The sequence below is a fragment of the Parasteatoda tepidariorum genome, chromosome 1 (genome assembly GCF_043381705.1).
Source record: "Parasteatoda tepidariorum isolate YZ-2023 chromosome 1, CAS_Ptep_4.0, whole genome shotgun sequence".
NCBI lineage: Eukaryota > Metazoa > Arthropoda > Arachnida > Araneae > Theridiidae > Parasteatoda > Parasteatoda tepidariorum.
Genome location: NC_092204.1, coordinates 21,149,454 through 21,173,621, shown reverse-complemented (window position 1 = coordinate 21,173,621; position 24,168 = coordinate 21,149,454). Strand labels below are relative to the sequence as shown.

Below are 24,168 nucleotides of genomic sequence, written 5' to 3'. Positions count from 1 at the left end.
ACACTTTGCTTTAACACAAACCCAAGAGATTTAATGTGATCTCCTACAGTTGTATGATGAATGCCAAACTCTTCTGCAATTTCTCGACTTGGTAAATGTGGATTATTTTCCGACATGGATTGCAAAACATCACTATCGATTGACGACAGAACTTTCCCTCCAACCCAGATTTAACTTTTTCAAGTTGGGTCAATATTTAGGACAGGTTTTGGCTCAGGTCGGTGAGAGAAAGAGAATCAGGGGAAAGAGCCGTGATGGCTCAGGGGATACAGCGTTCGCCTTCCAATGAGGAATAATGGGTTCAAATTCCACCGATGGCTGGTCGATACGAATTCTGCATCCGGCTTGCACCGACCACAGTACTGACGTAAAATATCTTCAGTGGTAGATGGATTATGGGTTAAAGTTCCCTTGCCGTTAGGCTAACCGTGGGAGGTTTTCGTGGTTTTCATCTCCATGTAACGCAAATTCGGGTTAGTTCCATCAAATGTCTTCCATGAAGGCAAGTCACTTTCGAAGCTCTTAATGAAGTTGTTCATCTTTCATTTTACCTGAGAACAGACATTTATCTTAAGACTACAACACCACGTTCCAAGGATTGAATTAAAAAGACCGCCTGTCTAACTTTTCTGTCGAAGATTCTTCATTTCAACACCAATATTTCCGCTTAGTTTTTAAAACGAGTGGGTGCAATGAAAAGCACAAGAAAGGAAAAGCACACAAGCTGGAAGGAAAAGCACAGTCTCTAACTTATTGGCTTATAACGTTATAGTAACTTATAACGTAACTTATCTAATATAACTTATCTTTTAATTACTCTAATTTATGACGTTATAATTTCCGGAGCTTTCACAATAAATGATAATTCATAATATATTTTTTCCCAAAAGTTACAGAAAAGTTTAACAGAATGTTTAACAATAATAACGTACAAGATATTTAATATGGTAATTTCTTCTTACGGTTTCAAATTGGTGTAAAATTAAAATTTTTAAAATCATGACGCAAGGTAACCCAACATGTATTTGTCGTAAGCTAGTTAAAAAAAATCCGAAACCATCTATGTCTTTTTGTAATGCAAAAGGCATTTGTCATTTTGAGGCTAATTGGAAGAATCTCCATAATTTTTTAATCAGCCTGATCATCAGTAGCGAAGTTTTATTGCAATGAGTAGAGTGAAGTAAAGGCTTATTAAAAAGAATTCTAACAAAAAGAATAAGTTAAAACTAGCTCTGACTCAGTATTCAATGCACCAGAGGAGGAAAAAGCTCATTGCAAGGAAGTCCAAGATAATTCGGACTGATAAAGTAATTTTTCGTACATATTAGCCTAAATAAATATAGGCTGATTTTTATTTAGCCTAAATATATCAGATGGAATAGAAAATCTAATTATCCTGTTCTAATTAGCTAAACTGACTTTTCTAATTAGCCTGTTGATTTCGTGATGCATTTACAATACATACGACATTTACAATGTGGTGAATTTTTCAATTAGCCAACGGCATAATTACGAAAAAAATATCGTAACGTGAGAAATATGGAAAAATGCTGATATGTTATACATATAATTTGTTTATGATCTCGATATTTTTATTTGCATACATAAAACTATCTAGTTGTTTTATCTGAGGAAAAATGAAACTTGCGTGCTTTTTCTCTTTTTCAATTCGATGCCTTTTTTCTTTCTTTATCTTTCTAAGTCACAGAGATAAACTTTTAATCGTTGCTTTTAAGCAATGAATTCCCACGCTACGTATTATGATATGATATCTATACATAAGAAACCTAAAGGAAATTTGATCTCTTTGGATATTCATGTGGTAAGAATTCATTTTTTTTTTTTTTTATTTAAAAACTTTTTCCTTCTATTTTTTTTCAACAGTTACGGAACTTTGGTTTTGTTAAAATTTCGATTTTTACTTGAAAAGTACATTGTTTATGTCAATCTGATAATTGTAAGTAATTTTACATTTCACCTTTACATCTTTATTTTATGATGTGTTATGCATTTATGACCTTTTTATAAGTCATAATATTTCTTTTCATAATATTTTTTTTCATCATTTATGATTTTCGTTTTTAGAATCTGTGCGAGAAATTATTCACACACTATACACAACAAGCATACATTTAAGCTATGCTATTAAAAAAAAATTTCCACAAGCATAAATGAGGTAAAAAAAAAATGACTTCCTACGACGTTTTTGATACGTGCATTCCATTTCAGGTTACTTGTTAATAGTGATTCCTAAATATTTTGCCTCGTTAACAATTGGAATTTTTTCACTGAATAGATTAACCTTTTTCTTACGGCTGGTACAACATGTAGACCACGTGTGATGGTAGAATATGGTACACCGTAAGCAAAGGGTTAATATCTGGGATCTGTTTTTTCTCCTTAAAATTTTCTTTGATGATGAGTAGGGAGGATTTAGATGCATTTATGGCCGTTTTCCTGGTAGAGCACCAATCTTCGATAGTGGGTATTTGTTTATTGGTATTTTGTACAGCTTTGTAGGGGAATATCGATTTACTTAGAATAGCTGTACCATCAGGGTAGAATGCAGTAATAATATTATTGTTTGAAGTGAATTTTGGAAAGTCTGCACTGTAGATTGAAAATAAAAATGGTCCTAAAATGGACCCGAGGTGGGGAGAGATTAAAAGAACGAGGGAACAGATACAAATTGAATAGGGTTCAATATTGGTGACGCTCTGCCACAATTGTATTTAGAGAAATTCTTACCGTTGCTACACACTACTCCAGAACACTACTACAGTAACAAGCAGATTGTTACTGTTCTGGCGAGGCACTCTTCTATTTATATTGACTTTGCGACGAAACCCTGGAACTTTTGACATGATTCTAGACGATTTCCTACCACTTTGAAACTCAAAGCTCTCAGAACTATCATTTTGCCGCCAAAATGGTCACCAAGCATTGCCAAGTTTGTTGCCAAGACGGCAAAAATAGCTCCAAACTCTGCAATCTAAAGGAAATACATTAGGTGTTATTTCCTAACTAAATTACGTTAGAATTGCACGACTTTCTCGCAAATTTTCTAAATTACTATTTATTTAGGGTCTGCCTGGGGTAATTGGCATCATTTTTTAAAATTATCTCATAATAAAGAATATTCAGAAAATTAAACTAATACTTACAAATTTGTTCATAAAGCAATACCAAATAATCCATTATTGAAGGGAAATTTTATCAAATTCTTACCGTTGCTACACAACTAAGTAAAGTTAAATTCTTTAAAAATTTCTCGTTAACAACACACTTTTCTTGTGGTTACTAAGAAACACATTTAACTGAGAAAACTAACTCTAAACATTGCAGATTCTTTGCGTTAACTCTAAACTTTCTGCTAAACATTGAAGATTCTCCCCAGTTAGTATCTAAGTTCCATATTTTTGTTTTCAGATGCCCTTACCGTCAACTTCATTAATTTCATATCAAAAAGTTTTAGATGGTTAACAACAACTAAACTGAAGATAGTTTTCAGACTACGTCATAATGCCTACCGCGCCAAGGAAATTATATCTATTTTCAACTTGTATTATTTATTCTAACGTAGAAAAATAAAAAATAAATAGTTATTCACAACACGTAAAATTGTGAACACTGATGTACTAAACGATTAAAAATACTGCTGATGTACTAAATAGTTAAAAATATTTTACTGACCAAGGATATTGTGATTTTTTTTGAATTATTATAGGACGAATTTTCATATGAAATCATGAAGTGGGCACTCTTCTTGTTGTTGGTTCTATTTGAAATTTCAGGAATTTATTCAGGTAATCGATGATTTTTTTAAAAAAAATTTATTAGTTACATAGCATAGTTTTATTTGTAGCGTTTTGAAATTTATGTTTGCACTACAGCCTAGAAAAAGCTTCTGTTTTCTCACTGTCGTCTTTGCATAACCTTTATTAAATGTGATGATCTCGGGATTAAGACAAGAGGAAAATATATTTAATAACAAAAATGAATGTTATTAATGCTACAGTGTCAGAAAGGAGTATCATAATAGTAATCATTAATCTTTTTCATCGCTACGTAAAGCGCCATCTGTGAGTGAGAAATATTATTAACAAATTCAAAAGGTGCTTTAATTGTTTTTCATTAAGTCCACCATGTCATTTGGCAACAATAATCGTGTTGCACATTAGGTATTCTTTCTTTACTTCAAATGGGGAACTCGATTTATAATCCTATGAAATGGGGTTATATTACTTAGGAAACTTACCATTCTGGTGTTAGCAGCAAAAGACTAACGAAGTTGCTATTTCATTATAGTTTGGAAGTTTATAACGTACGTGGGAAAAGTTTTTTAGAATACGCTGGAGAGCTTCACAATTAGTAATGACGAAATGTAGCTGCACTCTGAATTGATTTGCCATTTTTTTTATGTCCAATTTAAAACTGTTTCGTTGTTGAATTGCCAAGCTATTTCGAGAGGAAAGGGAAGAAACCAAGATGAAAGGATCAAAATGAACATTAAGACTCTCAGACTTACTCACAATGTTTCAAACTATTCATACTTTAAATTGTAAAAATAAAATACTAAAAATCTATTTGCGCAACCTTTTATAAGTACTTTAATAATTATTCCAAAATAGTAAGTATCCTTAAAAAGTACCAATAAGTAATACCTTAAGTAAGTACCAATAACTAGATAGTCTTAGTACACGGTCTTTGTTTCAGCCGGATGTTTCAGGCCGGCTCTAATAAATAAAAAAAATAAAGCATGATGGTACGCATATAAATTACAAAATAAAATAACTTCAATAAAAAAAACTTTTTTTGTTACATTTTTATTTTCATTTTTTCAGATTATAACGCATGCAGTTTATACTATTGGAAAGTGGATTGGGAATCGGCAAATAGAACATGTGAAGCCGACAACAAGAAACTTCTATGTTACAGTTCTAAACAAGAAATCGATGACATTGCAGAAGCTTATAGGCTATCTGATTATGGTGATGCTGAGCTGGAATTTTGGCTGTCACATAGAAACTGTTCTAGACCTGATGAGTCAGTACAAATCATTAATTTAAATCGGACAATAAGTGAATTGTAATTAGACGGTTACAAGAATTTCATCAGTACGGGAAAATATTTCTTATAATTCATTCGTAAAATCACATGAGTATAATGGAGATGCTTGTTACCATCCACCAAATTGCTCAGTAAGAAATCGGTATAAAAACTTTAAAAAAAAAAGATATTTAAAGATTGCACGAATAAAAACAGCGCCGATAGTAAGGTATCGTGTTACTAGTAAGGGAAGTGTATTGCAGATAGCACAAAACTAGCCAATTCACATGATAATATTTAAAGTGAATGTAAAGCTGTTCTAAAGAAGGATGCGTTCAAAATAGAACTACGAGCAATATTGCAATTTTTTTTAACCAGAAGGTGAGCGTGATACAAATATTTATTGTTGAAGTTGGGGTTATTTGTTTCGAATATTATCTAAGAAACGACAAGCAGCTGAAAACAAGTGGTAAAAAGTTTCCGTAAATACCGAACATTAGTTTCAATTACTCCAAGATCAAGGCACACAAACACTGTGACCCACAAAAATTCAATGAATCCTTGCTGTTGTTGAAGGAATATTGTGAGGTAATCAATAAGTTGTGACTCTACGCATAGGTGCAGGTCTCTGAATGCGTATAAAAATGATGCAAGCGCATTCTATCTCTAAAATCGTATTAATGCACGTTGTTCTGTTATACCATGCCACTTTCGAACAATTTTACATTAGCTTTCAATGCTCATATGCAAACAGGTCACCATGTAAGCGCACAGAGTTATATTTATTGGTGAGTGTTCTTTTTTACTTTATAAACATGCATTGTGGTAAGGCAATTATTTTACGTATTGGCAATTTCAAAGGTTCTCTTTTGCCTAGGCGATTTCAAAGGATTTAGAAAATGAAATGACGGTTAATACAGCCAATTCAGATAATTTTGCAGATAATTCAGGTATTAATACAGATAATTTTTCTCTTGGGTTTGACGTTCTATCCCCTGAGTCACCACGACTTAACCACTGAGTATTTTATTTTATAGCCGACGTTGAACAGCCGTTCCAATTTTATGGGTTTACGACAGCTAACATTCAACTACGTAGCCCTATAATTTTGAACTCAATCCAGAAGACAAGGGAACTCCTGAATCAAGTATTGGGCGAAATTTGCCTTCGTGGAGTACTTTCTTGATGGAACTAACCCGCACTTGCGTTACATGAAGAGAAAAAGCACGGAAACTTCCCACGGTTAGTCTGACGGCAAAAGGGACTCTAACCCATGATCCGTCTACCACTGAGGATATTTTACGTCAACACTGTGGTCGGTACAAGGGACCGTTCTAAAAGTATGTACATCCCAAAGGGGGGGGGGATTGGGATTTGCTATTTTGTACAGTTTTGTAAGATGAGGAGGGGGGAAGTATTATACAAAGTATGTACATTATAAGCATACATCAAATTTAAATTTGACGAATAAATTATTTTAAATAAATACTTAATTTTATTTAAAACATAATTATTTTAATTTTTATGAAAAAGGGGGGCAGACTAATAAAATGTACGTACTCTAATGGGAGGGGGAGTAAGACCTTATGTACGTTAATGTACGAAGGGGGGAGGGTGTTAAAATTTCTCCATTTTTGTGTACGTACTTTTTGAACAGCCCCCTAGTCGGATGCGGAATTAGCATCGTTCAGCAATCGCTGGAATTCGAACTCGGTTAACCTTATCAGAAGGTGACCGCTCATTCCCCTGAGCCATCTTGGCTTGACCACTGAGAAACTTTTTGTAACCGTCGTTGAACTGCCGACCCAATGTTGGGTTTACGAGTACTAATGTTCAACTCCGTAGCCAGTATGAACCAATCCAGAAGAAAGGGAAACTCCTGGATCAGTACCCTCAGAGGTTTTGATTTGTTATGGGAACATGGAGGACTTTGAGGTTCGACAGATTTAACGTTCATCAGTCATCATTTACTACACGGGGAGTCTTCGATCTCCCCGTGTAGCCTGGGATCAAACCCACGAACTCTTGGACATGGGCCCAGTACCCTACCAACCAGGCTATCTCGGCCCCTAATCACGGAGTATTGATGATTTTCCTCAAAATTTGATTTAGTAAGAAGGGGATTTAGTTAGGTGCGACACTGCATCGAAGGTCTGACGCGTACCGCAGGCTCTTGGATTAAATAATTTTTAGTGGAAGGAAAAGTGCTTTGATGTTATAGGACATTCATGCTGAAACAAAGTGAATATTTTCTACTTCTAGCTATCACCTTTAGCTTAAAACATTCACAATAAAATGATTTCGAATCAATACAAAGACATTATTATTAATAACATATTATGGTATACAGAAACTGAATTAGCAAAAATAAATGCTAAGAATGAAAACCACTTACTATTCTTGTTTTCAGGGGTAAAAAAGGTGTTCCGAAAATGGTAAGATTGCTTTGTATTAAGGGTCAAACCTTTATGGTTGACAGAAATATCTCGTTTCTTTCAAAATAAAAATAACTTTTACCACAAAAAAGTAAAATATCTTTTACTTTCCTGTAAAAAAGAATCGTCCTTATAAAAGACGCTACCCAATGCGAATATCAGAACATGAAAATACAATCATTAGCCCAAAAGTTATACAAATGCTTCTTTTTTTTCAGCTCACTCTGTACAGATGTAAATACGAAATAAAAGTATAAGATATTTATGTAAATAATCTATCTATATTATATAAAACGCTAATACGTACGTATGTATGTATCAATAAAACTGATGATATTTCTTTTCTCACTCTGGCAACAGTTTTCATTTTTAATTGATTGGATTCGGCGCGCAAGAGCACGTAGTGAGCAACCAGATAACAATAACCAGAGTGAGCATTATCAGGTTGTTCAATTCAGATTCATGCACTAAAAACATGACAATATTTAATTTAAACTCAATTAGGAATTAATTAATTAATTGAAGTGAGAATGCTTTAAAAGGCCGCTGTTGAATTGATATTTTTCTACTGGGAGCTACCTAAACGTCTAAAAAACGTTTAAGTGTTTGTATTGAATGCATTGAATTTTTTTATATTTCGCGTTTATTTATGCATTGAATTTTCACGCTTTAAAATGCAGAATATTAGTGAAGCAATATTTGATAATTTATTTTGCTAATATGTTTCTTATTTAGCTAATGTTTTGATTTTTTCACCATGTACAATCTAAATAGCTAATATACTTTTTTAAAAGCCAATAAGAACATTGGTAGAATTCTTCTACATAAGTACAATACTATGTCTTTGATGATAAAATACTATGTCTTTGATGATAATATATTATGTCTTTGTGCTAGAACATTGTGTTCATTGGCGAGCGAGCGCAGCGAGCCATGGTTCACGGCGTGAACCACATAGGATTGCGTAGCAATTCTCGGGGGTTGGCGAGCGTTAGCGAGCAGGGGGCGGAGCCTCCTAGTATTATATAAAACGCTAATACGTACGTATGTATGTATGTATCAATAAAACCGATGATATTTCTTTTCTCGCGCTGGCAACAGTTTTCATTTTTAATTGATTGGATTCGGCGCGCAAGAGCACGTAGTGAGCAACCAGATAACAATAACCAGAGTGAGCATTATCAGGTTGTTCAATTCAGATTCATGCACTAAAAACATGACAATATTTAATTTAATTAGCGCAGCGAGCCATGGTTCACGGCGTGAACCACATAGGATTGCGTAGCAATTCTCGGGGGTTGGCGAGCGTTAGCGAGCAGGGGGCGGAGCCTCCTAGTATAATTATTATTGCGTTTTTTTAGTCATAACTTCTCCGCGCATGTTTCATTTCCGTAACTAAAATTAATCTTAATTTGCAATAGTAACTAAAATTAATCTTAATAATACATTCCTTACAATACATTTGATTATAATTATTATTATTTTTACCAATTGATCAGAAATAGGTTGGTATTGAGTTGGTTTATTTAGTTATTTTTTAAGCATTTATTTATTTTCTGATTATTTTTAGACACGAAAAATGCCTTTCGCTACATATTCAGAAGTCGGGATCAAGTGTGTGGCACTTTTTCCAAACTGATTGCAGAAATAGGCTACCATTTGTATGTTGTACTAAAGAAGGTAAGTTCTAGCTCAATCCATTTCACGATTTTCACCTAATTCTGTTAATTCTTAAACATTCAGGCTTTTAAAAACTAGAAACAAAATTTATGTAGAGCTAATAAAAAATTTTGCCTTAAACTTATATTTTATTTTAAAATATCAAGAAACTTCTGTACTATCATTTTTATATTAAAATTTAAGCCTGACAACTTTTTACCGAACATTTTTTCCGAGAATATCGAAACTTGCTTTTTACTTTTTTCACTCGAAATGTGCTTTTTAGGTACCGTTGTCATCTACAAACATATTTTACAATGTTGAGGGACCTCTTTATTTATTATTTTTTTTTTTATAACCGTCGTTGAACATCCGACCCAATTTTATGAGTTTACGACTGCTAATGTTCAACTCCGCAGCATTGTAATTTTGAACCCAATCCAGAAGACAAGAGAACTCGTGGATCAAGTATTGGAAGAAATTTTGCTTTCGCGGAGGACTTTTTGATGGAAGATGGAACTAACCCGCATTTGCGTTACCTGGAGAGGAAGATCACGAGAGTCTCCCACAGTTAGTCTGACGGAAAGGGGACTCTAACCGATGATCCGTCTACCATTGAAGATATTTCACGTCAACACTGTGGTCGGTGCAAGCCGGATGCAGATTCGTATTGACCAGCCATCGCTGGGATTCGAACCCGGTTCACCTGAGTTTATGAGTTTTATCTTGCGTACTTTAAATGGTTGAGTTCGTTCCTTTAACCGTTAAAAGAACACCGAGTGCCAAGAGTTTATATACCATAATCAGAGCCCACTCTAAAGATTATTAGCGGTAAATTAGCTTAACATCAACAGTATTAGCCAATTTTCAAAATTCTTAGCCAAAGGCAAAACTTAACAATTTCTTATGATTGATTTTTTCCCGTGAAAAAAATTTAATCAAAATCCAAATTTACTATAAATTGAATTATTTTATAAAATTCAAATCAAGAGTCAAATTGCAGTTGGGGAAGGGTAAATGAGCAATGAATGGGAAAGAAATAGGAATAGATTAGCGTTGATATTCGATTACTTCTTAGACTAGAGCAGTAATATAAGGATATACCTTAAATAATATCATACCTGCCAACTCTTCCGGATTTTGTCGGGGATTTTATTTTCATATTTAAAGTGGTAGTAAATATATACTATTTTTTTCTTTTATAAATTTAATTTTAAAATGATTTTGATCACCACTATTCTTACAAAAATTAAGCTTATATATTAATATGCGTTACAATATTGATTATTTTATAGATGAGCACATAGCTGAACTATGTGCAAGTTTCTTCAGAGATGCACTCTCTTGTCATACGTGCAATTACTTCAAAAATTTTGATTTTGAGCTCATCAAAGACAACATAAAATATAGCCCGGCAACCGCCTTTTTCCTATCCGACGGAGTTTTGTCCCGTAAATTTTGTAAATAGCTGTAAATACTTGTAAATAATTTTGCGCATTTATTATGTATTTCCCCTTTTCCCTGGGGCTATGTGGCTACTGTGCACCTGTGAAGCTCGGGGTAATATCTCGAAGGGAGGCGAGGCAGTCTGCCACAAAACCTCTTCTCTCTCTCTCAAACTTGTTTGTTTAATCTCACTACTTCATTTTAATTTTCTCTCAGTAAAAGATACTGAACCCCAACTTTCACCTCTCAGTTGCGCTTCGGCGATTTATTATTTATTTCCACTCAGATGAATTAGTTGGAGCCCCTAGCGGGGCTGATGCTAAGATAACCAACACATATGAGTATGAGTATTGATTATTTTCAAATATAACGTATTTGTTTACTTAAAATTGAAGTTTTAATTCCATTTTAATACCACTGGGGAAAATGATACTGGAAGGGATTAAATGTTGACAGGTCTGTAATATTATGTTGTTATCACGTTTTTGGTATGTTATTTTTACGAGAAAATATATATCCTACAAAAATAGTTGGATGATTATGCATCTTGCTACTATTTTATCTATTTTATTAACACTTACTGTAAGAAAGAATTTTGTCATGTGATCCAGTAAGGAGCGTATTTATCGATATTTTACGGTAGTTCGTTTCGTGCTTACGTAATCTCTCTTGTTTCTGATACTTGCATTATCTGAACTTCATATAATTCTAATCAGTTATGCGACGCATCTAACGGAAATTACTGTAATCGAAAAAAAACAGGATTTGTTCATAAAAATTCCTTTTGGCCTTTTTTTTCTTCTTCCAGGATTGATGGGAATATATATTTTTCTTTTCGGTAGAAAAAATCATTCGCCAATACTTTCGCCAAAACGAAATTTTTCTCGCCGAATTTACGAATTTATCGCATTGGGTGAGGTGGCGATTGATTAGCGCGGGACCTGCATATTAATCATCGGAACAGTCGGTTAATTTGTCGCTGTCACTGCTCATGCTTGTATAGCTGGTTGAGTTCGATCCTGACAGTTGCCAAAACAACCGACATCTATATGCAGCAAGGTGCGAGTTTAATCAGCCGTGGTTGAAACTTGAGGTGTGGAATTTTGAAGAGAGGCGTATCAACTCAAGAGGTGTCCACGTCGTCTGACCAGGGTCAAAATTACGCGGCATTCTTATCATGGCAGTTAAAAGACAGAGCCCTAAAGGTAGGTGCTTGACCATGAGTTAGGCAATGATGATGATACCTTAATAATCCAAATCCGCTGCGCCATAGGAAGAGTTTTCAGCGAAGGAAAGTAAAGCAATAAATGTTTTATTGCTCAAAATTTTCTGGAGAACAAAAATTTACTCTTTAAGCACATTAGCGCTATCAACGTACGGCAAAAATATGTAGCTTGATTGTAATTAAGTATATATGTAACATAAAAAGCTTCAATTAATCTTTTTATGTTATTTCTTTTCCTTTATTATTCTAAATGAAATGCTTTCTCACACTTTTAAATTCACATCCTGTCTTAAATCTATTTTCGGCCCAAGCATGCATTAATTAAAAGTAAGATATTTTCCCCTTTGCTCTTTGTGGGAATCACGTGATCTATTTGATAAACCAATTACAATTACTAAGATTTCACTCTTTCCCTAAATTGAAATCCCTAAACTGGGAATCGCGTGATCTATTTGATCAACCAATTACAATTACTAAGATTTCACTCTTTCCCTAAATTGTAATCCCTAAATTGGGAATCGCGTGATCTATTTGATAAACCAATTACAATTACTAAGATTTCACTCTTTCCCTAAATTGGGAATAGCGTGATCTATTTGATAAACCAATTACAATTGCTAAGATTTCACTCTTTCCCTAAATTGAAACATTTCACGGATTTACTTTGCTAGATTTTCCCTAACTTATAACCGAGGAGCACAGCTTTTCGTACACACTTTTCATGACTGCTCTGTCTAATAATTAATAAATAAATTTTGTACCCTCCTTCCCGGCCTAAGACCTGTTTTAATCCTTCCACTCGGCAACGACGTTATATATATATATATTATTTGTAATTTCTTTTTTATTTAATTTAATGAGTAATTCTTTTATTTTTTTAAAGCTTGCCCAGAAATTGTACCTAGAGCAGCATGGGGTGCTCGCAGTGCAAAATCTACAGCAATGAAGGTTCCTGTTACTCATGTCTTTATTCATCACACAGCTGGGGCCACATGCAACTCTAAAGACACGTGCTCGAAATTGGTGCGACAAGTACAGAATTACCACATGGATACCAACAGTAAGTAGAGAAATTACATATATTAAGTCAATCATGAGCATATAAAGAGCACATTAAGCAGGCCGAGACTCTAAATTTATGAGAAAAAAATTGTGCTTTTTAAAAGACAAATTAAAATTAGCTTTGTATTATTAAGATGTGACATATATTAGGTCAATCATGAGCATATAAAAAGCACATTAAGCCGGCTGATACTCTAAATTTATGAGAAAAAATTATGCTTTTTTAAAGACAAATTAAAATTAGCTTTGTATTATTAAGAAGTGAAAGCACGAAAACAGCAGAGCTTCAGGAATATGTTTTTTTATATCAAAAAAAAAAAAAAACNAAAAAAAAAAAAAAAAAAAACTTTCTATAAGAGAAGTACTTATTACAAGACAAATTTTACTTAGATTTACTTTATAAATATGTATCTTTGAAAATGGAAGAATCATTTAAACACTAAAGTGCTATCTATTTAAAAACGGAAGTGATTCATCTGATAAAGTACTCTTTTTGAAATAGAAGTATGAAGTACTATTGTATTTCTAATAAAAAAAATTAGTTTTTTGTGACAAACATTTGTAATTAAAATGAACAAAAAGTTTGTTAACATCACTATGTTATGCCGTCAAGGAAATAAAATGAAAAATTGAGACTTGTTATTTTACAGTAAGACATACAAGTGAGTCCTTTTACCTTTACTATTTCAGAATGGGCAGATATTGGTTATAGTTTCCTTGTGGGTGGAGATGGACGCATCTATGAAGGTCGTGGCTGGAAAGCTGTTGGGGCCCACACTTACAATTTCAATTCCAAAGCAATTGGCATCGCATTTATGGGCAATTTTGATGAAAAAGAACCAGGAAGTGCTATGTTGAATGCTGCCCGTTCACTCATTGACTGTGGAGTTCAAAAAGTAAGTTCATTCCACGTTTATAAACACTTTGTTGACCAGTTGTGTAACAAATGTAAATTTCATAACTGCCCACTTAACGTATTTTGAAATCTATACAAGTCGTAATATTTAATTCTTGGCTAAATGAATTTGATACAAAATTATTTTAACCACCACAACACAGAAATAATTTAAACATACAAATTAAAAATTTGATTATTTAATAAAGGTAATTTTTTGTTTTAACGAAATTAAAATTATGTCCGCTAACTTTAATGCTTATAATTTGCTTTATCATTAAAACTGAAAAAGTATATTTTTTTTGTTAGTCCAAAACCGAAAGGGTGGTAACCATGGTGTCTTAAAAATATTATATAACTGATGGTAAAAAAAAATCAACGCATTTATTTGAATGATTTCATTTCAGAGATTCATCACTGCAAATCATGAAATCCATGGTCACAGAGATGCCAAGTGTACTACTTGTCCTGGTACAGCGCTCTACAAAATAATTCAGAAATGGCCTGGATTTAAAGGTGGAAAGCTTCCCGGTTATGTATGTTAAAATCAATCAAATGTTGAAGTTCATGTTATTGTTCTCTTGAAATTATGAATAAAAATAATAAACATTTGTAGTTCATAGAATTTCTTTTTCAAACACAAATAAAATGTGATTGAGACGTTCTATAATTGTTTGATAATTTGATATTAAGTATAATGTATCCGACAATTGTAGTTATTTGAATAGCTTAGTGGATGACGCCGGTAAGAGACATTTTATGGGGTATTTATTAAACGGGGGAGGGAAAATAATATAAAGTGATCGCATCAGTATGGGTATGTAATTTGCATGCGAGTTTGATACTCGCTTTACATATTACATTTTGAATTTCATTCTGATTGCTTTTTACTTTCTATTTTTTGCTTGATATGTTTTATTTTGTATTTTTTACTTAATACGTTCTATTTTCTTTTCAATTTTTTTGGGTGTTGCTTACACTCTTGTATTGAAATATTTTGCTTAGGCTATATTAATGCAATATTAAAAAGTACTCTTTTTCGGGGGGAATATAATCGAGTGACGCGATTTAATCTTTTCGCTCTTTTGCTTTCTGAATTTCTAATTTTTTTAAAGTAAAATTCTTAAATATTTTTTTAAGATGGTTTATTTTATGTTTCTTCTTCTCTTTTCATGAATCTTAATTACATTTTTTCTATGTTTTATCTGAGATACTCACGGCTCTTTTCTCTAATCCTATTTCATATTTCACCTAAAGAACCACGTTTAAATACGTAGAACACAAGCCCTATAAAATAGGCGTTACATTTTATCGTTCCGAATCAAGCTTTATGTAGAAAGTAGGCGTTACTTACTTCAGACAATACTAGAGAAGGAAAATGTTTTTGAAAATATTCGTTTAATTGCAAATAATTATATCTGTCGAATCATTTAAAAACTTGTGACATTTGATCGATACATCAGATAAAAGTTTAAGAGGTTTTAGGTTAATGAAAAAAGAAACAAATGAATTCTCTGAACAATTCATAATAACTATAAATTGTTCAAAAGTAGTATAAGGAAAGTCGCAAACAGTATGAAATGATTTTAACGTATAATAAACTGCCAAACTTCGCAACTTCGGTCTGTACTTTGCAACTACTAACATTTGTCAAAACAGAACTATAATTCTTGCAGCTGCTCTCGTATGGATTTGGAGTTTTGGGAGCGGCTGTTTTGTTAAAACTATTTTTCGAAGCTCTGATGTCTCCAAGGAAAATAAAAAAGCCATGGCTTAAGTGCCATACACTTGAAGCAATATATATATGAAACCATATATATATTCTTGGAATTAAGAATTATCTGGGCTTTAAAACAAACAAATAACTTAAATAATATAAAATTCATTAAGCTTTTTTAAAAGTTGCCAAATTGGCGACATTTTTCCACCCAGATGAAAATAGTCAAAATCACTGCTTTATTCTCAGTTTTTGCAAATTTTTATGAGCCCAAATAATGCAGCATTGGAGCAAGTTTTTTAAATATTAGACCACAAACGCTTTTCATTTTTACAAACCTGTGGCTTTTCTCTATTTCGATGTTTTGCGCCGTTTTCAAAATCAGCATAATCCACGCTGGCTACATTGCCTATGAGTTAGTTAGGCCTACTGTTACTGATCTATTAGTCTAGTAACAGTATGAGTAACAGTTGCAAACTCACAGTGGTTTAAAATAGAATATTATTCGCAAAAAAAGTATTTCATATCACGAGGGAGCCTTTGAAAAACAGCTTTAAAAACGTGTATTGCTGGATAATGGCTGTATGGTAAAACCCAACCTAATGACTTTTGAATTTGGAAAAGCAAACACATTAAAATTTAAGAAAGAAAAGATAAACATCCCAATTACTGGGTTAGGAGGAAAGGAAACAAATGTAAAATAAAAATTGAACGCACCTGTTTCTAATAAAAATTCATCGTTTTCGCCGTCCCACGCTGTTTTTTGGTTGTAAATAAAATAACAGATTTCGTTTCATATACCACTTTGAATTTAGAGAATATTAATATTCGTAATCGTACATTATTAGGAGTTCTCTCAGTCTCTAATACGGGAAAAATAGATGTGATATTAGGCGCTGAACATTTCTTTAAAATCATTACATCGGATATCGGGAGACATAATATTTCGGGATTCAGTTTTTGGTTTTATTGCTAGCGGTTCATACAGATATAAAAGCCCAAAAAGTTGTAATCTAACTTCTCAAGGAGAAAACATTGAAAATTGTATTAAAAGAATTTAAATTAAAGGATAAAGATAAAATTAAAACTTGCTCCAACTCTATTATCTAACAAGACACATTGTATTAAGCCTAAGAAAATCCAAGCTGATTGTTGTTAATTTACGTCGCACTAGAGTTGCACAATGGGCTATTGGCGACGGTCTGGGAAGCATCCCAAAGGATGATCCGAAGACATGCCATCACAATTTTGATCCTCTGCGGAGGGGATGGCACCCCCACTTCGGTAGCCCGACGACCTGCGCGCGAATCCAAGCTGATTGGAAACATTTTCTATTTAGCTTAAATGCTCGTGGGATTGATTTAAATAATATTAATAGGTTGAATATAAAATAAAAGAGCATTTTACAATTAGCCTGGCGCATTGCAAAATGACAGTATTTAGAATTAGATGGATTTTCCAATTAGCCTACGGCGTATATACGAAAAAATTATCTAAGCATGGGAAATACGAGAAATTCTGATAAGGTATGCATTTAATTTTTATTTTTTTATACATAAGATCGATAATTTTATTCGCATGCATAACATTTTCTGGTTATTTTATCTAAGGAAAAACCCATGTTGAAAGGAAACTTACTTGCTTCCTTTTCTTTATTTCATTTCAATCTCTTCCGTTTTTTATCTTCCAAATGGTTTCTCCCAGTTTCAGAGATAAATTTCAACCGTTGTTTGTAATTGATGAATTCTCACGTTACGTATCTTAATGATATGTAATCTATATATAAGAAATTGAACGGAAGGAAAATTTAATCTAATCGGATATTCATGTGGTAAGAACCCAAAATTTTCTTTCTTGCACTATTTCTTAAGAAGTTAAGTAAATTTAATTTTGTTAAAATTTCCATTCCTATTTTTGTGTTTAAAAGTTCATTTTTGTGTCAATCCGATGACTGTAATTTCATTACATGTTTACCTTTTTACGAGTATAGTTCATATTTATTATCATTTATGATCTTTTATTGATCATTATGAAAATATAGGTCGATTATGATTTTTCTATAGATCACTTCTTTTTTTTAAATCGATAAAAAAGAAATTATCCACTCTCTATACTTAAAACCTACATTTTAAGCTGTGCAGTTGAAATTTCAATCCTACATACATATATGAGATAACAAAAAATAGATATTTCAATTTCCGCTTTTCCTAAGTAGAAGGTTTGTTATTTTACTAATAAATTATTTAATTGTTAGTTTCTGATAAAAAAAAAAGTTTGATGGTTTGATGCTAACTTTAACAACTCTCTATTTTTTAATGCATAAAAATATACTTTGAATAAACGTTACAAATAAATAAATAAACCAGTTTATAACAAAGGCTGTTCAGATAAATGTATAAAGGAGAAATTGTCCACACACCATAATTATTAAGCCTACATTTTAGCCGTGTAGTTGAAATTTCGATCTTACATACATATATGAAATAACAAAAAATAAATATTTCAAATTCTGCTTTTCCTAAGTAGAAAGTTTGTTATTTTATCTATTAATTATTTGTTATTTTATCAATAATTGTTAGTTTCCGATAAAAAAAAAAAAAAAAGAGTTTTATGGTTTGCTGCAAACTTCAACGACTTTTTTTTTTATGTATAAAAATATACAGTGAACAAACGTTACAGAAAGAAAGAAAAAACCAGTTTATGACAAAGGTTGTTGAGATAAATCTATAAAAGAGGAATTGTCCACGCATTATACTTTTTAAACTTACATTTCAAATAATGCAATTGAAATTTCGATCCCACATAAAGGATTTTCAATTCCTAATCTCTTGAGTCCAGTTTTGCCCAAGAAAAAAAGAACATTTTGGGTGTTATTCATATTTTTCGACCTAAACTCATATACCTGAAATTTTGCTTCATAATACAGATTTTAACGATCCTAAAACATTTATTATATTTATGCATTCGACGTATTTTGATAAAAACGTTTTGTGCCACTCTGAAACATTTATACCTGTTTCGTTTTCGTGAATTTTTTCTCAAAACTGAAATTTTCTATACAAAATGAATCTTTTCTCGAAAACTACTGCTCCAATTAATCTTAAACTTGTTAAATATATATTCCTCACATTATTTTGTTTACTAAAAATGAGAGCTTTTGCTAAGATATTAATTTTAAAAAAATTTATTAGTGTAACTGTCTTAGGTATTTTGGTATTTCACCAACAATCCTTACATTTACATTTACATTACATTACATCAGCACTATACCAATTACATGTTTTCGAAGAAAAGAAATTTGAAGTCAAAGTATTTAAAAAATTGCTTATAAAAAATGCTCAAAAATATATACTAATTATTAGGATAAAAAGAACATCAAGCTTGTATATATTGTCAATTTTTATGAAATACGTCTCAAAAAATAAAGACTTTTTATATAAAGGCCATAGAGATTCAGTTACGCCAGAGATTAAATTCTTGAAAATTAATAGTAAAACTCTTAATATTTTGGACTCAATTTTTCGAACAAAGCACAGTACAACAAATCTTTGTTTTGGACCCTACAAATTCTTCCTTCTTCTAACAAGGAAGGGAACGCTCTGCAGTGTTTAGAGAAATTTTTTTCAAATAATCTACTATTGATGAAAAATTTTATAGAATTCTTCATCGTTGTTATGCAACTAAGAAAAGTTGAATTCTATGAAATTCCTCGTCAGTCGCATATTTTCCCCATTGTTGCTATTGCTAAGTAATAAACTTAACTGAGAAAAAGTTTCTTCTAAACATTGAAGACTATTATATGTTTAGTACATTATATACACGTTGACTAATGAATTAGAAAACTTAAATTAAAACTTTACTGGATTTTTCTTTGCAAGGATAGGAGCCTGCATTCATGAAGGCATCGACTGTAAACAGGGCCCGATTAACCTCTGAAAATAGGGGAAGCATAATAGGATTTTGGGGCCCCCCTAACTTGAGTAAAAGAAACTTTTGATATTTTTCGCCCATAAACAATACATTTTAAGGAGGGAAGAACCATGTGAAAACTATTAGAACCTTAGAAAGGAATACAGAGATCCTATGCAATCATGTTGGACCCTTCTTTACGTGCTTTATAAAGCACGTAAAGTAGGGTCCAACATGTATAGTAGCCAACTATATATAGTAACAAAAACATGGGGGAGTAGCTAGCACATATGTTGACAAAATTTAAATATTTCACTAAATTAAATTATAAAATTACTTGTTGTTATACGAAAGGTTCTTTGCAAGATGAGTCTCTTTCTTTATGCCAATTTTTTTACAAAACAACACAAAGCATCCCATTTATTAAGCATCCCATTTTTTTCCTTTTCGAGAGTTTTTGTTGGAGTCATTTTTTTNCGCATATGTTCCCCATTGTTGCTATTGCTAAGTAACAAACTTAACTGAGAAAAAGTTTCTTCTAAACATTGAAGACTATTATATGTTTAGTATATTATATACACGTTGACTAATGAATTAGAAAACTTAAATTAAAACTTTACTGGATTTTCCTTTGCAAGGATAAGAGCCTGCATTCATGAAGGCATCGACTGTAAATGCTTCTAGAGTACGATTATATCCAGCGAATACCGTTCATTGGCTACTCAAGCTTTAAGATCCCGTTGATTTAAATGGAAGAGGAGATTGCAGTTGGATGTGCCTTTCCAACATGCCAGAAAAAGTTTCTGGTGTATGCGGGCTTTGCGGTGGCCAGAAAAGACGTTGGAAATCTGTTTCATGTTCAGTAAACCGAATTTGAATGCTACTGGCACGATGCATAGTTCCATTATCATTCATGAAGTATCCTTTAACTTCGGGATAAGAATGAAACATTACAGGATGCAATTGTTCTGTCAATATGCACAGGTACTGAAGGACTTTCTGTTAATATTCGGAAAACACCAGGGCACCACTTTCGTGCCAGCAGTACATGTCCTACATCATACTTCCACGAGCCCCTTATACAGAGCTAACAAGGTGGAATGAAATCATAGCTTTCTGGAGTTCACGCCGAATTCGACTTCAATTAGTGCAAAACAAGGTGTAGCGTGTTTTATCTGTCCATATAAACGATTTCCAGCCCTCAGATGTCTACCACAGTCGTTACCTACACCATTGTAATTGAATTTTGGGCAGATATAAGAGACTCGCAGACATTCGAAAACGTATTTTCTTCCTCTTCGCATGGTTTGCGCCGCAATCAGTTGGGAAAAACCTTGTTAAAAGGGATTTTTTTGTCAGCTGAAGTACAAGAAAAAAAATATATAATTTTTGCCATACAATTCGTTGAAGGCGATCACGGTATTGGTTAATTTTGGTCGAACCACAGTTACGTCTTTTTGACTGTAGGTTCTGTTTCAGGCTTTTGAAAACCTTTGATATGGCTGCTTTTAAGAACGCAATGAGTTGTGCTGTGTTGACAATCATCTGATGAGGTTTCATACATGTTATAGATTTTAAATATTTTCACCGTTACCGAGCAATTAACAGAAAATCTCACAAATTTCTAATTCGTTGGTTAGTATGTATAATTCCATATTTTTGGTATTAGTTGTCATAACTGGTGACTTTGCATTCTTAGTTTTAATCGTTATAGAAGATCAACAATCTTCTAACGATAGTTTTCTCCAAATATTATAGTACACCAAGAAAGAAAAAAAGACGCCCATTATTTAACTTAACGTAAGAAAATAAAAATAAAAAAAGTTATTAAAAAATGAGCAAGTTTGTAAATGCCTACTAATATACTAAATAGTTAAAAAATATTTAACTGACCAAGGATGTTATTTTTTTATCTTTAACAGGTTGAATTTTGACAGGAAATCATGAAGCTGACATTCGTCCTGCTTGTGGTTCTACTTGGAATTTCTGGAATTTATTCAGGTATTCAACGATTTTTTTTAAAAATTTTATAAAAAAAGAACTTTTTTTTTAAAATAAAATTAAATTATTCATTGGGGACACTTCTAAATGTCCATTTTATTAAGTTTTTTTTTTAAAAAAAATTATATCGAATCAAATCGATTATTTTGGTCGAAGTGCTGATTGCTAATCAGTTACCTCAAAACTTAAGATATTTCACACATTTGTTTTTTGAAAAGAGAAAATAGATCACAAGGTGGTAAAATGGTAATGATTTATTGCATATATATACATTTTTTTAACTGTGGAGACTTTTCTTTGTCTTCATAAGTTTTTTTGCTTTTCTAAACTGAGTAAATTGAGACATACTTGAAAGTTATTCCGAAAGTTGATTTAGAATCCAATCAAATGGACATTCGGAAAACGGGTCCTTGGTAAGAATACGTGTTTAAAAATATGTTTATCAGTGTGGAAAAAATACACAGTTTTTTCTTTTAATAAAATTAATATATTAGTTATAATTTTTTTTCCAACCACATTAATGAGCCATTCTTTTATTTTTTAAAGCTTGCCCAGAAATTGTACCAAGAGCAGCATGGGGTGCTCGCAGTGCAAAATCTACAGCAATGAAGGTTCCTGTTAGTCATGTCTTTATTCATCACACAGCTGGAGCAACATGCAACTCTAAAGACACGTGCGCGAAAGTGGCGCGACAAGTACAGAATTACCACATGAATACCAACAGTAAGTAGAACAATAAAGAAAATTACATGACAAGTTAAAAGGCTGTAACTACATAAATTTAAAAAAGCCTAAGCTTTTTTTTCTAAGATGAATTTAAGTTAGCTTCTCTTGAAGTAAACGTATTACGCCTTCAGAAATATGCTTTTATAAGACTAATTTTACGTAGATTTCTTTTAGAAATATATATCTTTAAAGAATAAAGATGGAAAAATCGTTTTTTTATTAAAGTATTAATCCACAAAATATGGAAGTGAATTATCAAATGAAGAAATATTCTTTCTGACATAGAAGTACTATTGTACTTCTAATCAACAAAATACTTTAGTCAGTAACATTGTTTTGTGATAACATTCTTAATTAAAGCGAATAAAATGTATGTTGCGTTGTCATCACTTTATTTCTTCAAGAAACATAAAAAGTGTGACTTATCATTGTTTTTAAATACATGCAAATTAAGTATTTTACCTTTACTGTTTCAGAATGGGCCGATATTGGATACAGTTTCCTTGTGGGTGGAGATGGACGCATCTATGAAGGTCGTGGTTGGAAAGCAGTTGGGGCCCACACTTACAATTTCAATTCCAAAGCAATAGGCATTTCATTTATGGGCAATTTCGATAAAAAGGAACCAGGAAGTGCTATGTTGAATGCTGCCCGCTCACTCATTGACTGTGGAGTTGAAAAAGTAAGTTCATTCAATGTTTTTTTTAAACACATTGTTTACTGATTGTCTAAAAAATGCTAAATTATAAGGTGGTTATTACTATGGTCGAGATAAACAACAGGCTCGCTATGTCAAATAAATGCTATCATTGGCCTCAAAAACAAACAGAAATTTCGATTTTTAAGTTTAAAAACAGAATTGACAATTATAAAATACTAATTTGATCTATTCCGCTTCATGATAATGAATCCTAGACAAAAACCAAGTTACATGAAAATAAATTATTGACCTTTGGACGGAAAATCTTAAGAAAAATATTTGGTGCAATCAATGAGAATAATAACTGCAGATCCTAGTTTAACTTTACCAAAAACACAAGCAAGTCGATATTGTTAAAGTCATGAAATGTTATAGACTACGATGGTTCGGACATCGATTCCGATCTGATAATACTAATTCCACGGGAAACAGAAAACGAGGAAGACTACCAATTAGGTGGTTTGACTTGGTGGAGAAGGACTTGCATACTGTAAATAGGAATCGCTGCGGATAGGATCAGAGGGCTAAGATTACTTGGGACGGCATGGTCTGTAACAAGCTGTAGTGCTTTGAAAGAAAGATAGGCATGTAAAAGATCCCTGGAGTGCCTTATTGGCTCTTGGCATTTCCGGGAAAATTAAATTCCTAAGCATCCAAACAGAGTCTCGGTGCTGCCATCTAGCGTGGTAGAAACTAGACGTCCAAATTAACATGACCAACGGTATCTTACCCATTGTGGTGATATCCTGAAAGAGTGGATACCATCTCTGGAGAACGCACTAGGTCTGCTCATCGGCAAGACCGATTGTGCAGCTCATTGGAAATAGAAATATTTGATTCTTAGTTACATTAATATGATTAAGTCATTTTGACCAGACTAACACACAAATAATTTAAGCTTACATACAAAAAACTTGATGATTAAGTAATTATAATTTTAAGGCCCTAGCAAAAATTAGAAAACTTTTAGTAGCTTCAATGGCTAGATTTTTCTTTTGTAAAAATCACCGGAATAATTTTTTTTCATACACCGCAAAAATTGACAACGATGCTAGTGTAGAAGAACATTGCATTAGTGACGGTGTATGTAAAATACAATGTAAATGCTGAAATAAATTCATTTGCATCATTTCAGAAATTCATCACTGCAAATCGTGAAATTCATGGTCACAGAGATGCCAAGTGTACTGCTTGTCCTGGTGCAGCACTCTATAAAATAATTCAGAAATGGCCTGGATTTAAAGGTGGAAAGCTCCCCGGTTATGTATGTTAAAGTTAATCAAATATTGAAATTCATGTTATTGTTCTCTTGAAATTATACAATAAAAATAATAAACATTTGTA

The 24,168-nt window shown here is 32.5% G+C and overlaps 2 protein-coding genes across 3 annotated transcripts; both read left to right on the top strand.

Moving 5' to 3' along the window:
- Nucleotides 1-1,701: 1,701 nt before the first annotated feature.
- On the top strand, nucleotides 1,702-14,386 carry LOC107445817 (peptidoglycan recognition protein 1). Of its 2 annotated transcripts, none has more exons than XM_043039246.2 (7): nucleotides 1,702-1,822; nucleotides 3,728-3,806; nucleotides 4,845-5,046; nucleotides 9,055-9,164; nucleotides 12,698-12,874; nucleotides 13,567-13,772; nucleotides 14,179-14,386. In XM_043039246.2, the coding sequence occupies exons 1-7, from the start codon at nucleotides 1,739-1,741 to the stop codon at nucleotides 14,314-14,316; spliced, it is 996 nt and encodes a 331-aa protein (XP_042895180.2). In that variant the 5' UTR covers nucleotides 1,702-1,738; the 3' UTR covers nucleotides 14,317-14,386. The 2 variants fall into 2 exon arrangements, with proteins under 2 accessions (XP_042895180.2, XP_071033612.1); XM_071177511.1 differs by having other exon boundaries at nucleotides 1,806-1,957.
- A 2,794-nt stretch (nucleotides 14,387-17,180) lies between these two features.
- LOC122268812 (peptidoglycan recognition protein 1-like) lies at nucleotides 17,181-24,168 on the top strand. The gene is made up of 5 exons (XM_043039250.2): nucleotides 17,181-17,319; nucleotides 21,320-21,398; nucleotides 21,945-22,121; nucleotides 22,601-22,806; nucleotides 23,960-24,168. Exons 2-5 carry the CDS (start codon nucleotides 21,341-21,343, stop codon nucleotides 24,095-24,097), a joined length of 579 nt encoding a protein of 192 aa, XP_042895184.1. The 5' UTR covers nucleotides 17,181-17,319; nucleotides 21,320-21,340; the 3' UTR covers nucleotides 24,098-24,168.